The sequence below is a fragment of the Leptosomus discolor genome, chromosome 1 (assembly GCF_034619465.1).
Source record: "Leptosomus discolor isolate bLepDis1 chromosome 1, bLepDis1.hap2, whole genome shotgun sequence".
Lineage (NCBI taxonomy): Eukaryota > Metazoa > Chordata > Aves > Leptosomiformes > Leptosomidae > Leptosomus > Leptosomus discolor.
The window spans coordinates 161,702,156-161,716,417 of NC_141391.1; the positions used below are offsets into that span (position 1 = coordinate 161,702,156).

Below are 14,262 nucleotides of genomic sequence, written 5' to 3' on the forward strand. Positions count from 1 at the left end.
GTGGTTCTGTGAGGCAGTTTTATTGCAGGGGTGCAAAGAGGGGAGGAATCTGCTCTGGCAAGCAGCAGCCTGTGGCTGGGAGCAGGTCTCTGATGTTGCCTGGGAGGAAAGAGACCAAGGTTTGGCCACCACCTGATGCAGCCAGTCTGGGGGAGCTTTTCTGCATCTTTGCAATAGGTGCTTGAAGCCCTTGCCTGCTTTCAGTGACCACAATGCCTGTTAGAGGCACCCCAAGGGGCTTGGGGCTGGGGGGTTTGGACAGGCCGGGCCACAGATGTGGAGCAACCTGGTGTTTCAGGTGGGGAGAGCGGTGCTACTTCACCCCGGTCCCCACTTGAAAACAGCTGCACTGCTTTTGCTACGTATTCACTGGAGACTTGCCCCCCACCGAGGAGCAGAGCCTAGCAGCCCCCAGATTATCGCTCCTCAGGCTTCAGGGCACAGGTGGAGTGGCCCTTCCGCCTCTTTTTCCTTTGCTGTTTTTCTCATCTGCCCACAAGCTGACCGCTTCCCGTCTGGGCTTGGGTGCTAGTTCCTTTGCCAGCCATGTAACCCAGCCAAGAGCAACCTCTGCTCGCTCTTACTGCAGAAGGAGGAAAGTCCCAGCTGCAGGTAGCCCAAGATAAGGCAAGGTTTAATTCTTGTACAGCCAAGAGCAAAGGTGGTGGTGGTGGTGGTGCGTGGGGGGGGGTGTTTTTAGACAAAAAGAGGGGAAAAAAAACAACAAAAAAACAAACAAAAAAAGCTGAGCTCTGGTGCAGCTCTGCAGAGAGCAGGCAGCACCCGAGCCTGAGAACCGGGACTTTGTGGTCCCCGTGCAACTGTGCGAAGGCGCTGCCGCTCTGCGCTTGGCCCAGCCGCCCTGCTCGGAGGAACTCTGCCAGCGGTGGGGGAGCGGGGAGGAAGGGGGCCTCCCCAGGGCACAGGGCGACAGCCCTTGGCCGCAGCTTTGCAGTGGCTCCGGAGAGCTTTGGCAACGGCAGGAAGGGAAAGCGGGGTGGGGGGGCATGGAAGGGGTTGCAGGGGTGGCTTTGCTGCTCGTCCTCCCGCTTTTGTCATGACAAGGGGGATGTGTCGCAAGGGGAAGAGGATGAAGCTGGCCCCGTGAGCACGGAGAGGTGCCCAAGGGGTGTTGGCAGAGTTTGGGTGACCAGGTAAGGCAGGGTGTACATCAGGCACCCTGTATGCACCGCACAGCCAGCTGGCATAGCCACAGGCTGCCTCGCAGCGCAGCTGGTGGTGAGCAAGGCAAGGTGGGGGGGGGAAAAACCACCCCAGCTGAGACAGAGAGCAAGATACAGAGCGTGGGCCCTTCGCTCGGGCTCAGCAGCAGCGTGTGCTTGTCCTGCCTTGTTACGTGTTTGCTGTAATAATATTTCCCCTTTAAGGCTGGGCTGAAGTTATTTATACTTGTGGGGTGGTGACAGGAACACAGAGTGGAGCAGGAGCCCTGAACCGCTCTTACCTGATCTGCGGCAGAGGGGCGGACAGAGGAGGAAGGAAGTTCAGAAAAAGAGAGGGAGCAAGAGAAGAGAGCCCAAGGGAGGGGAAGAGAAAGCAGGCAGGGCATCCCTGGGGAGGGACAAGGGAGGGGACCAGCCAGAGAAACAGAAAAAGGGGGAACGAGGGAAGGAGGAAGGAGTAAGAAGGGAGACGTCCTCAGGGAAAAGCAAGGGGCAGAGTGGCTCTGGGGAGCCGAGGGGCCACCAGCATCCAATGCCAAGCGTCACCGGCAGGTGCTGAGCGGGCACAGGCAAGTGGAGCAGCTCTCGTGGTCTCCTCCCGGCTCTCAAGATGATGAAGAGGCAGTTTAATCGGATGCGGCAGCAGCTGTCCCATCCCAACATCACCAGCCGGTAAGAACTTCTCTGCTACCTGTGCCGGAGGTCCAGTGAGGGAGCAGGATGGGGGTCCTGGAGGGCTTCTGCTGGGGCTGGACTGACCTCCCAGGGCCCGTGGTCAGGGAAAAGAGGAAAGGGGGGAACGACCCTGGGTTTAGAGCATCTTCAGTGTAAACTGAGGGGCTGTGGCTCCCTGGCTCCCCAGCACTCATGGGGCAGCGGGAAGGCTGCACTGGTGCTGCTCAGCAGGGACGTGAACCCGAAGCCCAGGTACCGCTCCCAGGGTCCACAGACCCTGCATCCACCTGGAAAAGGGTCTTTCCCGAGTTAGCTTCCCTAGGACATGAGGGAAATGTGGAGGGACCTTCCAGCCACATGCCCTTGGCTGTGTGGTGACTAGGAGGGTGTTAGGAGCTGGGACCTTCTCCCCGCTGAGCCCAGGGTGCCCCACGGGAGCCAGGTGCCCTGCATAGCTCTAGCCAGCCCGGCAGCACAGGTGTCCCAGGATGCTCTTCAAAGAGAGGACTGGGGATCCTCAGAGCACCCATGGAGGACTTACAGCTTCACACAAATCCCTCCGGCCCCATCCTACCTCCACCGCTTCCTTATTTTTCTCTTTGGCTTTCCAAAACTCTCCCCTTGCAAAACCCAGAACTGAAATTACAGGGCTGGGCCCTCCCTTCCCAGCCCCCTCACTCTCTTTTCCCTACAGCCACCTCCGCAGGTTCCCCAGCACTGGGAGCCTGAGCAGGACCAACCGTGTCCCCTGGACCACTGAGGTCCTTCAGCCAGCCCAGCAGACTGGCCACAGGGAAGCAGCTCCTACATTCTGGTGGCCTCTTGCTTTTCTTGCATTCCCCAGAGGACAGCATGATTCCCTTTCCCATCCCTCCTCCCTCAAGATGTCTCATCTCCATGTTAGATGCTCCTCCCTTTTGTTTCATGCCAAGCAGGCAGGTCTCAAGCAGCTCGTGCAGCCCAAGAGCAAGCTCTTCACACGCTGCAGAGCCTCTCCTCCATGGGCCATGATCTCACGTGATTTTGCTTGCCTTCAACTAAGCCTCCTCCATTTCCTGCAGCTCCATGGCCTTGTCCCATGTCAGCTCTGGCAGGCAGTGAAAAGAGGGAAACATGAACTGGGGAAAAAGCAGCAGCAGAGAGAAAGCAAATAGGGCTCCCAGGGTGTAGCAATGGCAGCGGGACATGACGTGAGGTTTCCTCTGTGGGAGGCATCAGGGAGGTTTGGTGGTGATGGCAGCTGGTGGGTTTTCAATTTGGTTTTGAGCAGAATTTGCTGCAAACCAGAAGTTTCCTTTGCCAGAGTTGCTCCTAATACCTACTGCAAAACCGAGCAGAAAGCTGGTTTTGTGTAGGCTTTTCTGGAGGGGCTCAGTCCCCAGCTTGACCACAAAGATATCCTTGCTGTGGTACCAGTGGTCCCACAGCCAGTGGCTACCCTGACCTGCAGAGACATGGGCTGGGCTACACCACCACTGCCCTGGATTTGCCTTCAGGGGAGAGGCAGGCGGTCATGGGTAGAAGGTTTCACCAGCAAACAACCCACCCCTGCTGTGACCCCTCTAGGCATCCTGTTTCCAAAACACAGGCCACATCTGGATGTTTTGACTTTGGTGCTCTGAACTAGAAGCCCTGTCTGATGGGGTGTTCACCAGCCAGCAAGGTTGGCTGCCTTGCCCTGCTCCTGCTGTTCTCATGCCCGCAGGCTCATTCTACCCATAGCCTTGTCTACGAAGGTCCAGGCCATAGCCAGTGTCTCCTGCTGCCTAGAGCCCAAAGAGAGGCAGGTGGGATGCATAAGCACCTGCCTTCCCAAGGAGGCTGAGTGGAGGTCACCCCCATCTGCTGATGGCTCTTTCTCCTTCCTCCGCAGAGCCCAAGAAGCAACCGAGCTCCTGCCAGAAGATTTGCTGCAGGTGAGGCACGGGCTGGGCTAGCAGGCATGTGCCTGCTTGTGCCTGGGCATGGAAACCTGCCCCGTTCCTGCCTGTGATTTGCCCTGCCAGCACGTCCAAGTCACAGGGCTGGGATCTGCCTGAGTGCTGGAGGGTGACTCCAGGACCACGGCGTTAAGGGAATGGCAGGGTCCTGCCATGGGAAAGGGCTTCCCCAGCTGCTCACTGAGGGACAAATACTGACCACGAGCTGTGCTCCCTTTTCCCTGGACTGGGGATGCTCCAGGCTGTGGCAGGATGCTGGGCAGGCCACCCGCACTCAGAGCTGAGTGGTGGGGAGATGGCCTCAGGTTGCCCATGGTTGGCAAGAAGGCTTCCCCAGTCTCACCTCTCTGCCCCAGATCGAGCAGAGGATCGAGCCAGCCAAGCGAGCAGCTCACAGCGTGTCCAAGAGGCTCCAAGCCTGCCTACAGGGACAATGCGGCTCTGAAATGGACAAGCGAGTGGTGAGTAGAGTCCTCCCACCACAGCCTGCACTCGTCCCAGCTCTGTCCCCTGCCAGCAAAGGGGACACCAGGCCCCTGCTTTGCAGGCTTTGCCAAAGGGTGGCCCAAAGCCCAGCCCAGGTCCCATCTCCAGCAGTGGCCACCAGCAGTTGCCTGGGTAAAGCACAGCAGGACAGCCATCTCAACCATCACTGTCTTGAGGTCTTCTGGGACAGAGGCAGCACTTTTGCATTGAATAGCCATCCAAATCCCTGTTGTCCCCGTCCCTTCCTGGACCCTGTGAACCTCTGGCACTCATGGTGGCCTGTGGTGAGAAGCACCACAGCAAGGCTGGGCACAGCACTGCCACCACTTCCTCCACCTTGGTTTGAACCTGTCACCCTCCTCCTGGCTGGTGCTCACCAGCCCTTGTCTAGGAAGCAAACAGTGGATTCCCCTACACTTTCCTTAGCCCCTCCATGATTTCGTGGGCTCCTCTCTTCTTGGCAGCCTGACAAGCCCCAGCTTGGCTTAATTATTCTTGGTGGTTAAACCGCTACATACATTTTGAAGCTGTGGCAGGCCTGGGCTTGGTGATGGCCTCTGTCAGTGCCACGGTCTACCACGGGGGACTATTTTAGAGAAGACTGGAGGTTTTCTAACCAACTATGGAGCCTCAGTGCCTTGTTTAGCTAACTGGATCCTGGCTTTGGCTGAAGGAACATCCAAAGAGCCCTTCCTCAGGCCCCAGGACCAACCGGGCTATGTGGGCCAGGGGAGGACGTAGGGACCCAGCGCAGAGTTTCGCCACTTGCTCCCATGCCATGTGGTATGCTTCACGGGGAGGGAGCTGCCACACACCAGCTCACCATCCCATTCCTGAATCCTTGGCTTTGTGCAGAAGAAGCTGCCCTTGATGGCTCTGTCCACGACGATGGCTGAGAGCTTCAAGGAACTGGACACAGAGTCGAGCCTTGGGTAAGTGCCAGTGGGAGAAAGTGCCAGGGGTGACCCCAAATGATGCCAGACCCTGGCAAAGCCACTGTTTTGGCTCAGGGCCTCCCACGGCCAAGCCAGGCTGGTGTGGGAGAGGGCACAGCCAGCACCTTCAGCCTCCAACCACAGAGAGGACTGGAGGCTTGCTCAGAGTCCCACATGGGTACAGGTATGGCAGGGGGTGTTGGCTCAGAAAGTGGCATAGCTCCAGCCCACAGTCATTTCATCTCTGTCCCCATGCAGGAAAGCCCTGGAGATGGGCTGCTGCATACAGAGCTCGTTGGCCAAAATCCTGGCTGAGTTCGAGATTGCCTTGGAGCATGACGTCCTGCAGCCGCTCAACAAGCTCAGCGAGGTAGCCCTGGCCACCCTCCCGGCTCTGCTCTCCCATCCCACCTCCCCTTCCCCGTTGCCAAGCTTCGTCCACTCACGCTGGCCCCCCTCTCCCCCAGGAGGAGCTTCCCATCATCCTGAAGCGCAAGAAGACCCTCCAGAAGTTGATTTCTGACTGGAACACAATCAAGAGCCGGTATGGCCCACACTGTGGCCGGGGGGGGTGGGGGCAGAACATATGGGGCACAGCCCCCAGCCAGGTTGGGGGAGAAAGGAAGATGTCTGCCCTGGGGAGTGAATTTCCAAGGCCTGGGGGTGAAGTTGAAGAGGCAACAGCTCTTTGGGAGCACCCAGCCAGCCCCTCTCTGCAGGTGCCTCCTGCTCTGGGCTGAGCTGCTGGCTCCATGGCACAGGAGAGAAGGGCAGCTCCATTGCCAAAGACACTAAAGGTGCCCAACACCGCTCGGTGCCAGTGAGCTCACTCCAACTCTTGTGGGGTAGCCCGTGCAGCATCGAGTTTCTCTGGGAGAGCAGGGCAGCCATGGGTCACTGATGGCTCGTTTCCACACTGTCCTCCCTTTGGCTGGAGGGAGGAGAGGAGGGGACATTTCAGGAACGGGGTTTGGGAAGGGTCCTGCAGACCCCGGGTGTTTCAGTCAGCCTTGCTGAGTGCCCCCCGACTTGATCAGGTTGCACCCCTTGGTGCGGCAGCATCTTCTTCTGGGTGAGGGAAGTGAGAGGTGCTGGCCTAGGAAAACCACCGCAGGGCAGTACCAGGACTTGCTGTCCCCCTCTGGTCCCCATACCACTTCTGCACACCCATCCCACTCCGTGTCCCTGGCACTGAGGCTCTTTGTGTGCCTCTTCTCTCCCACCCCAAAGGTTGAACCAGGCTGCCAAGAGCTCCAGTAACAGTGTTGGCACTGGCGCTGTCCCAGGGGCATCTTCTGCTGCCAACAAACTGGAGATCTTGAAGGAAGAGGAGGAGGAGGTGAAGAGGAAGGTGGAGCAGTGCAAGGTAAGAACATCACTCGCTCTCCCATGCGGGGCAGCTCCAGGCCTGCAGACCTGCTCCCCTCCACTGGCTCCAACCGAGGTGATCCCACGCTGAGACAGATGCAGCCACTCGGCACGTGCTGCCCTCCACAAGCCAACCAGTCCCTCAAGGAGCAGAAATAGGGAGATGCCCCAAGTCTAGCAAAGAAGAGTAAAGGATTCAAAGCACAATCTGCCACAGAGAGGAGGCTCCAGGGGCTAGAGCAGGGAGCTTACGGAGTCCCCTTGGGCTGGGAGGCAGCCGAGCTGGGGTCTGTGCTGAGTGGCAGGGGACTTTCACATTAACTTTCTTCACTTTGACCCTGTTTCTCTGAAAAGCCCAGTGCCTTGTCTGGCAGAGCCCATGGGCTCATCAGAGCTGGAGGTGCAGGGACCTCTTTTACCTGAGTCACTTGTACTGGGACCCTGATCATAGGGCAGGTTGCTGCCACTACCTGAATGCAAGTGATGGGGGTGAGGAGGGATCCCACCACGGTCCCAGCCTGCCTCCCCACTGCACCCTGGAGACCCTGTCTAGGCGACTCCCGGCCCAGACAGGCGGCTTCATGAAAGCATCCCTTCTTCCTTGGGTGACAGGGAGGAGGTGGAAGGTTGCTTTTCTCTGTGTCTCGCTTCCCAGGATGAGTACATGGCTGACCTCTACCACTTCTCAACCAAAGAGGACAGCTATGCCAGCTACTTCATCAGAGTAAGTCCTTCTGTGTGTGAACACCTGGGGTATGTCTGAGCCTTGTCCCCATCCACATTGAGCCCTCCAGCCAGGGCAGGGGACAGCCCCAGGCACCAGCAGATGCCAAAAGCTGGCCTTGCTCCGTGCACTGTGGTTAATGCCACCACTAGCACCAACTGCAAAGCAAGTGGCTTGTCCTGATGACCTCCCCTCTCCAATCTGCCCGCTACCCCTCACAATAGCCACAGTCCCATGGATCCTATGGGGTTTGCCTTGCAGCTCCCCCTTCACCCTGTCTCCATGTGGGTGCAATGTCCTGGGCATGGGGGCTCTCCAAGAGAAGCCTGGTGTCAAACTGAGAGCTGTTTGCCTGTCCTCTGTCTGGCAGCTGCTGGAAATCCAAGCCCAGTACCACCGGCAGTCCCTGGGATCTCTGGACTCGGCTCTGGCGGAGCTGAAGGAAAGCCACAGCCAGAGAGGTACCCGCTGGCTCTCCATGCAGCCTGGGCAGGGCACCAGCCAAGCCCGGGCGATGCGAGTGTGGCCGGTGAAGCTGGGAAAGGCAGGTTTTCCCTCCCTGCGCCTGCTGCTGCCTCTCACGTCAGGCTGGTGGGATGAGGATCGCAGCCTGAGATGGGCTGGGGATGCTGCCTGCCCTGCCTCTACCTCCGCCCAGCCAGGCTTGGCTCAGAGCAAGATGTCACAGTGGCTGGATGACAGATGGCCCCAGCAGCCGCTGTCCCTCCCGACATTCATGTCCCCCTTCCAGAGCCCTCCCTTGCTGCAGACAGCCGGGTGGCAGGGTACTATGGCGTACCCCTAGAGATGCACCTCAGGAGCTTAGGCCGGGAGATAGCGCTGCCCATCGAAGCCTGCGTCATGATGCTGCTGGCCTCTGGCATGAGGGAGGAGGTAGGCAGCACTCCTGAACCCCCGCCACCCTCCCTGCCAAAATGCAGCCCCCTGCATCCCTTCCCTCTTCGCCCCATTGCCAGGGACTCTTCCGGCTGGCAGCAGGCGCCTCGGTGCTGAGGAAGCTGAAGAGCAGCTTGGCCAGCGGCTCCAATGCCCTGGAGGAGTTTTACTCAGACCCCCACGCCGTGGCCGGTGGGTGCTGGTGAGGCGGGGCTGGGGGACATGATCAGGCAGTCCCTGCCATGCCCCAGCCACCATCACCCCTGCCGATCCCCCTCCCCTCCCAGGTGCACTGAAATCCTACCTGCGGGAGCTGCCCCAGCCTTTGATGACCTTCGAGCTCTACAACGAATGGGTCAAAGTGGGCAGGTGAGTCCAGGCGTTGGGACAGAAAAGCCTGGCAGGGCTCAGAAAGCCCCCAGTCACCTCCTTCCATCCCTCTTGGCACTCAAAGCAGGGCTGCTCAGCCTGGTCTGCCACATGGTGAGATACAAACACAGCGCCTGGTCTGTCCCATGCTTGGCAGAAATCCAGATGGCCCAAAATCTCAGAGAATAACAATAAAAACCATGGCAGGGCAAGGGGGAAGGCTGCAGCATTTTTGCTTGCAAGAAGAGCTTGTGAAAGGCCACTTGGCCTCAATGGTGTGAGCCCCATCTCATCAGCCCACCAGCCCAGTTTGGCCTCTTGCTTTCAGGATGAAAGGGGTGGTGGAGGAGGCACAGCAAAAAGCCTGGGGAAAGGGGGAGAGTGTCTTTCTGAAGGGATCGGCTCAGTGCCAATGAGCCCCATTGTCACAATGAAATAGTGTGGCTGCTCATAGCAAGGCAGTGCTCACCCCCGGGGCCACCCACAAGCTGTATTCATATCATATGAAATCCCTCTGAGCCTTTGGGGTGCAGCTTTGTCCTCCATGGATGCCTGCCTTAGCTGCCCAGTAAAGGCAGCAGCAGCGCATCTCCGTCCCCAGAGCTGTGGCCTGCATGGGGTGGCCAACACTGGCCTTCCTCCCTTGCACACTGTGTCCCTCTCTGCCATAGGGAGCGGGCTGAGCTCTTCACTCCTTGTTCTTCTCTCTTGCAGCTTAAAGGACGTTGACAGCCGGGTACAGAGCCTGCAAGACACCTGCAGCCGCCTGCCCCGGGAGAGCTACAACAATCTGAGGTGTTTTGCAGAGACAGGGATTCTTTGGCCCCAAGCAATCACCAGGGGCAGCCATTCACTCCCCAAATCCATACTTACGCCTCCCTCACCCTCCTTTCACCCCACAGATATCTGATCAAGTTTTTAGCCAAGCTGGCCGAACACCAGGAGGTGAATAAAATGACCCCCAGCAACATCGCCATTGTGCTGGGCCCCAACCTGCTGTGGTCGCAGCAGAGCACAGGGTAAGGCCTGGCTTGGAGGGGTGGGAGGCAGCTCCCCAGCCCCAGCTGGGGTGCCCTGAGCGCAAACGTGATGGGAAAGGCTGATCCAGCTGCTGATCTAAAGCACCTGCGCCTTTTCCATCCTCAAGTCCTGTCCCATTTCCCCACAGTCCCCAAGTGGCACATCCCCTCGCTAAGCACATGTCCTCTTAGCCACTCTGCAAAGTAGCAGAGGAAGAGGCTGAGACCCAGAGCACTTGTGACACGGATGGCCTCCAATACCATTTGCCTCCAACACCAAACCAGGGTTTCTAGGACAGGGAACAAGGCCCACCTCCCACCCTACCACCCCCCTCAGCTGGGCTGTCTCCCCTTCAGGCTCTGCCCCCTCAGGGATGAACACCAAAAGGGTTAATGGCCCAAAACCCCTTTTCTGATGCTTCCCCCACCCCTGTCTCTCAGAGACCAGGTGCAGCTGGACTTGGCCTCAGTCTCCTCCATCCAGGTGGTAGGCGTGGTGGAAGCCCTCATCCAGAATGCAGACACCCTCTTCCCTGGAGGTAGGGCCAGAGCCTCACTTGGGGGGGATGCAGCCCAGGGAGAAGCGGGGAGGAAGCAAAAGGGACATTTTTCTATCCCCAGGAGGAGGGAAGCGGGGGGATACTCCGATTCCCCAATGCAGGGTCACCAGGAGAAGCTCTGGGCAGCAAGCACTTCCTCATGGAGTCTCCTCCTTTCTCTCCACCCAGAGGTAGATTTCAACGTCTCAGGCATGTTCACACCACCTGCGAACAGTGGACTTCATGAAGCCACACCGGTGGAAGAGCTGTCCCCTGAGCCCCCTCTGGCCAGCACCCCCACTCTTCCAGATGGAGAGGTGTAAGTGCAGTGGGAGCCGGTGGCTTGGGCTGTCCCAGCTCTCCCCAGGTCCTCCCCCATCCCACACCACGGGCTGTATCCTTACCAGACGGACATGAGGTGCCTTGTGGCCAGGACCACCATGCCTGACCAAAACCTGACTTGCTTCCTTCTCCACACAGCACCTTGAGGGACCCCGAGGCCAGGTCCCAGCTGGCATCCCCAGCAGTGACCAGACCATCTCCCGAAGCCACAGGGCCACCAGCTCCGCAGACAACCAATGACACCACCCACAAAGGTTAGTATGCCCTGGATGGCACAGTGCTTGGGAGATGACACCCCCCACAGTGCCACCTCTTCTGGTTTGCCTTCGTCCCACTGTTCCCCACACAAAATGGTGCTGAGGACAACACCACCATCAAATGAGAGGAAGGGCCACGGGCCAGGGCAGCATGTCCAGGATCCAGTCCCTCACTGTGGGCTCCATCTGCAGCCGAGGTGGGACTGCAGGGGTGGATGTGGACTGTCCTCCAGTGTCGGGGGCTGATGCCCCCCATAAAGAGGTGTCAAAGCTCACGGCCCCTTGTGAAGCGAAAAGGGTGGCAAAAGCCCCTAAAAGCTGGTGTGTGCTTGGGTCTCCAGTATAGGAGCTGGGCAAGCGGCAGTTTATCCATCAGTCTGCCTGCAGCCTCCTGCCTGACCTATGGCCAGCACCGCAGCCCCCTCTGCCCTGGGGAGAGACCCCAGCGGATGACACCCCAGCCCACCCCAACTTTCTTTCCAGGCAAGCGCCCGGCTCCGGCCCGACCCATGATGCCGCCACCGCCCGTGGCCCAGCCCCGGAGCACAGCTCCCACCCCAGCAGCCCCTGAGCACACAGACGGCCCCAAAGCCCGGCCACGACGGATGGCTGGGGTGCCCAGCCGAGCCCCCTCTGTCCCACCACCACTCCCCCCCCAGCCAGCACGCCGCCAGAGCCGAGACGCCCTTCTGTCCCCAAGGCCTCTGGCTGGTGAGGCCGATGTGGCGGCTGCCATGGACTGTGCCCAGGGAGCCACAGATGCGGGGCAGCCGCTGCCTGCGGGAGAAAGGAGCACCCTGGCCACATCACCGCCAGCAGGACAGCCCATGGAGAACTGAGGAGGGTGGGGGCATGGCAGGGCTGGGGAGATGGGGTCCAGTGCCCCTCTGGGACCCAGCAGGTGCTGTGGAAACGCCGGGGTGGCCTGAGGGACAGCACGATCCTCCAGCTCCTCCATTTTGCTCCCTTGGCTCACACCGGCTGGGACCCTCCACCTGCCTCCCCTTACTCTCCTGTCTCCACAGAGTCTTCCTCTCCACACCACCACGTCCCTGCCAGGGCCTGGCCACCCCTAAGGGACCCAGCTCCCTGCGCAAGATCCCCTGATCGAGGGTGAGCCACCCCCTCAGGTTCCTGTGGTGGTCCTCCCACACCAGCAGGGCAGGAGGGGGCGAGGCGGGGAGGCTCCCAGGCACTGCCGGCAGATTTGGGACTGGCAGCGTGGGCCGCTTGGCCCCGTGGGGCCGTTTGCGAGCACACAGCCATGATCCCAGCCCCTTCTGCTCCATTTTGCCTTAAAACGTGTCGCCCCGGGAGCACACAGGCACAGACAGCTACACATAAATATATAATTTTTTTTTTTTTTTTTTTTTTTGCAACTAAGATGTTTGAAGAGCTGGTGTCACAGTCGCAGGCAGGTGTGAGCAGGGCGCCCTTTGCAGCTGGAGGTGCTGGTGGCCGCCCGCCCCGCAGGCTGCAGCAGGAAGGAGGGAAAGGGGAGTTCACCGGGGCCGCCAAAGCGGAGAGAGGCACGGCTCAACCCCCGGGCGGGAGGACGGGAGGGCAGCTGGCTGCCGCTGGCGTCCCCTGCCCGCCAACGGACAGGGCCAAGCGTTAATGGCGGCCCCGCTGCCCACAGGCGCCACCGAAAAGCAGGGGGCGCCCTGCCGCTGAGCGTTCACCCGGGGGAGGAGGTGGCTGGCGAGGATGGGTGTAGCCAATCGGCAAGCGCGCTCAGGCTCTGTCCCGCCTTCTCACCTCCTCCCTCAGCAGCCCACAGGGCGGCGCGGCTGTCACTTTGGGACCCGGCCTCCCGCCGCTCGGCCCCGCCCCTTACCCTCGAGGGCCACAGGACAGCGCGGCTGCCGCTCGGTGCGCTCTCAGCCTCCCATTGGTGGTGCTGGGGAGGGTGGGGGGGGCGGTGATTGGCGGGGCGAGGAGGGGTGGGACGCGGCGGGACGCGGCGGCCGGCCGGCCGGCGGGTGGCAGCGGCGGCGGCATGGCGAGCTGCCGGCGGCTGAGCGGCGCGGGGCTGCGGGAGGTGCTGGGCCCGGCGCAGGGGCTGCTCTTCGACTGCGACGGCGTCCTGTGGGCGGGCGAGCGCGCCGTCCCCGGCGCCCCCGAGCTGCTGGAGCGGCTGCGGCGCAGCGGCAAGGCCGCCCTCTTCGTCAGCAACAACAGCCGCCGCTCGGTAGCCGAGCTGGAGCGGCGCTTCAGCCGCCTCGGCTTCCGCGGCGTCCGCGCCGAGCACGTCTTCAGCTCCGCGCTCTGCTCCGCGCTTTTCCTCCGCCAGCGCCTCCTCGGCGGCGGCGGCGGCGGCGCCGAGGCGAACGGGAGCGGGGGCGGCTGCGTCTTCGTGCTGGGCGGCGAGGGGCTCCGCGGCGAAGTGCGCGACGCCGGCCTGCGCCTGGCGGGAGAGGGCGAGACGGTGCCCGGCGCCGCCGAGCCGGTGCGGGCCGTCCTGGTGGGCTACGACGATCAGTTCACCTTCGCCAAGCTGGCTCAGGCCTGCGGCTACCTGCGCGACCCGCAGTGCCTCCTGGTGGCCACCGACCCCGACCCTTGGCACCCTCTCAGCGACGGCCAGCGCACCCCCGGTGAGCCCGCGCCCCCCTCCCTTGTTGCCCCGGGGTTTGGCGGTGGGGGGGTGGTGGTGCGGGGGGCCGAGGCTGGTGGGGATGCTGGTGGCGGGGTTGGCCTCGGTTGGGGTTCGCCGTCCCAGGCACGGGCGAGGCGGTTCCCTCTCCCCTTCTGCGCCCCTGCCAGCTCCTGAAGCCTCCTTGCCAGCACCCCACTTGTCACTATCTGGGCGCTGAGCTGCCCGCAGCCGCTTAGCCCAAGGCTACTTCTTTTTCTCCTCCTTTCCCCCCCCCCCCCGCCCCTCCAGGGACTGGCAGCCTCACAGCCGCGGTGGAAACCGCTTCGGGCCGCAAGGCGCTGGTGGTGGGGAAACCGAACACATACATGTTTGATTGCATCGTGGAGCGTTTTGGTGTTGACCCGTCCCGCACCCTCATGGTGGGAGACCGTCTGGAGACAGATATCCTCTTCGGCAAGAACTGCGGCCTCTCCACCATCCTTACCCTGACAGGTGTCTCCCGCCTGGAAGAGGCGCAGGCCTACATGGCCAGCGACAGCGCCGCTGCCAAGGATCTGGTGCCCAATTACTATGTGGACAGCATTGCAGACTTGATACCAGGACTGGATGAGTAGCAGCCTGTACATGTGAGGGCAGAGGGGCCACGTTCCCCCTCCCAGATCTCCATCTGTTCCCATTTCTCTCTCACTGCCCTATTCCCTCAATTCCTGGTTTCTTCACGTTCCAGTGCCCTTCTTTGGGGGCAAAATGGGGGGGTTGGCAGGAGGGGGCAGGGTTCAAGTTGTCTCCTTTCTGCTGAGAGCTATCCATGATGGACAGAGTCCTTGTCTCCCTCATATGCCAGCTGCCAGCCTCTCTGGGAGACAGCTGGAGGCCTTGAGGCTGACAGGGGGGTCGAATCAGTGTGTTCTTTCCCCCTGCAGGGGTT

The 14,262-nt window shown here is 60.8% G+C and overlaps 2 protein-coding genes across 2 annotated transcripts; both read left to right on the top strand.

Annotated features, from left to right (window-relative positions):
* The first annotated feature begins 1,794 nt into the window (after positions 1 to 1,794).
* SH3BP1 (SH3 domain binding protein 1) lies at positions 1,795 to 11,574 on the top strand. The gene is made up of 18 exons (XM_086479688.1): positions 1,795 to 1,856; positions 3,733 to 3,775; positions 4,156 to 4,260; positions 5,141 to 5,217; positions 5,479 to 5,590; positions 5,688 to 5,764; positions 6,451 to 6,586; positions 7,244 to 7,312; positions 7,683 to 7,773; positions 8,064 to 8,206; positions 8,290 to 8,401; positions 8,497 to 8,578; positions 9,293 to 9,373; positions 9,481 to 9,597; positions 10,039 to 10,136; positions 10,326 to 10,455; positions 10,617 to 10,732; positions 11,219 to 11,574. Exons 1-18 carry the CDS (start codon positions 1,795 to 1,797, stop codon positions 11,572 to 11,574), a joined length of 2,007 nt encoding a protein of 668 aa, XP_086335814.1.
* Positions 11,575 to 12,734: 1,160 nt separating this feature from the next.
* On the top strand, positions 12,735 to 14,039 carry PDXP (pyridoxal phosphatase). Its single transcript, XM_086479706.1, has 2 exons — positions 12,735 to 13,332; positions 13,623 to 14,039. Exons 1-2 carry the CDS (start codon positions 12,735 to 12,737, stop codon positions 13,946 to 13,948), a joined length of 924 nt encoding a protein of 307 aa, XP_086335832.1. The 3' UTR covers positions 13,949 to 14,039.
* The last annotated feature ends 223 nt before the right edge of the window (positions 14,040 to 14,262 follow it).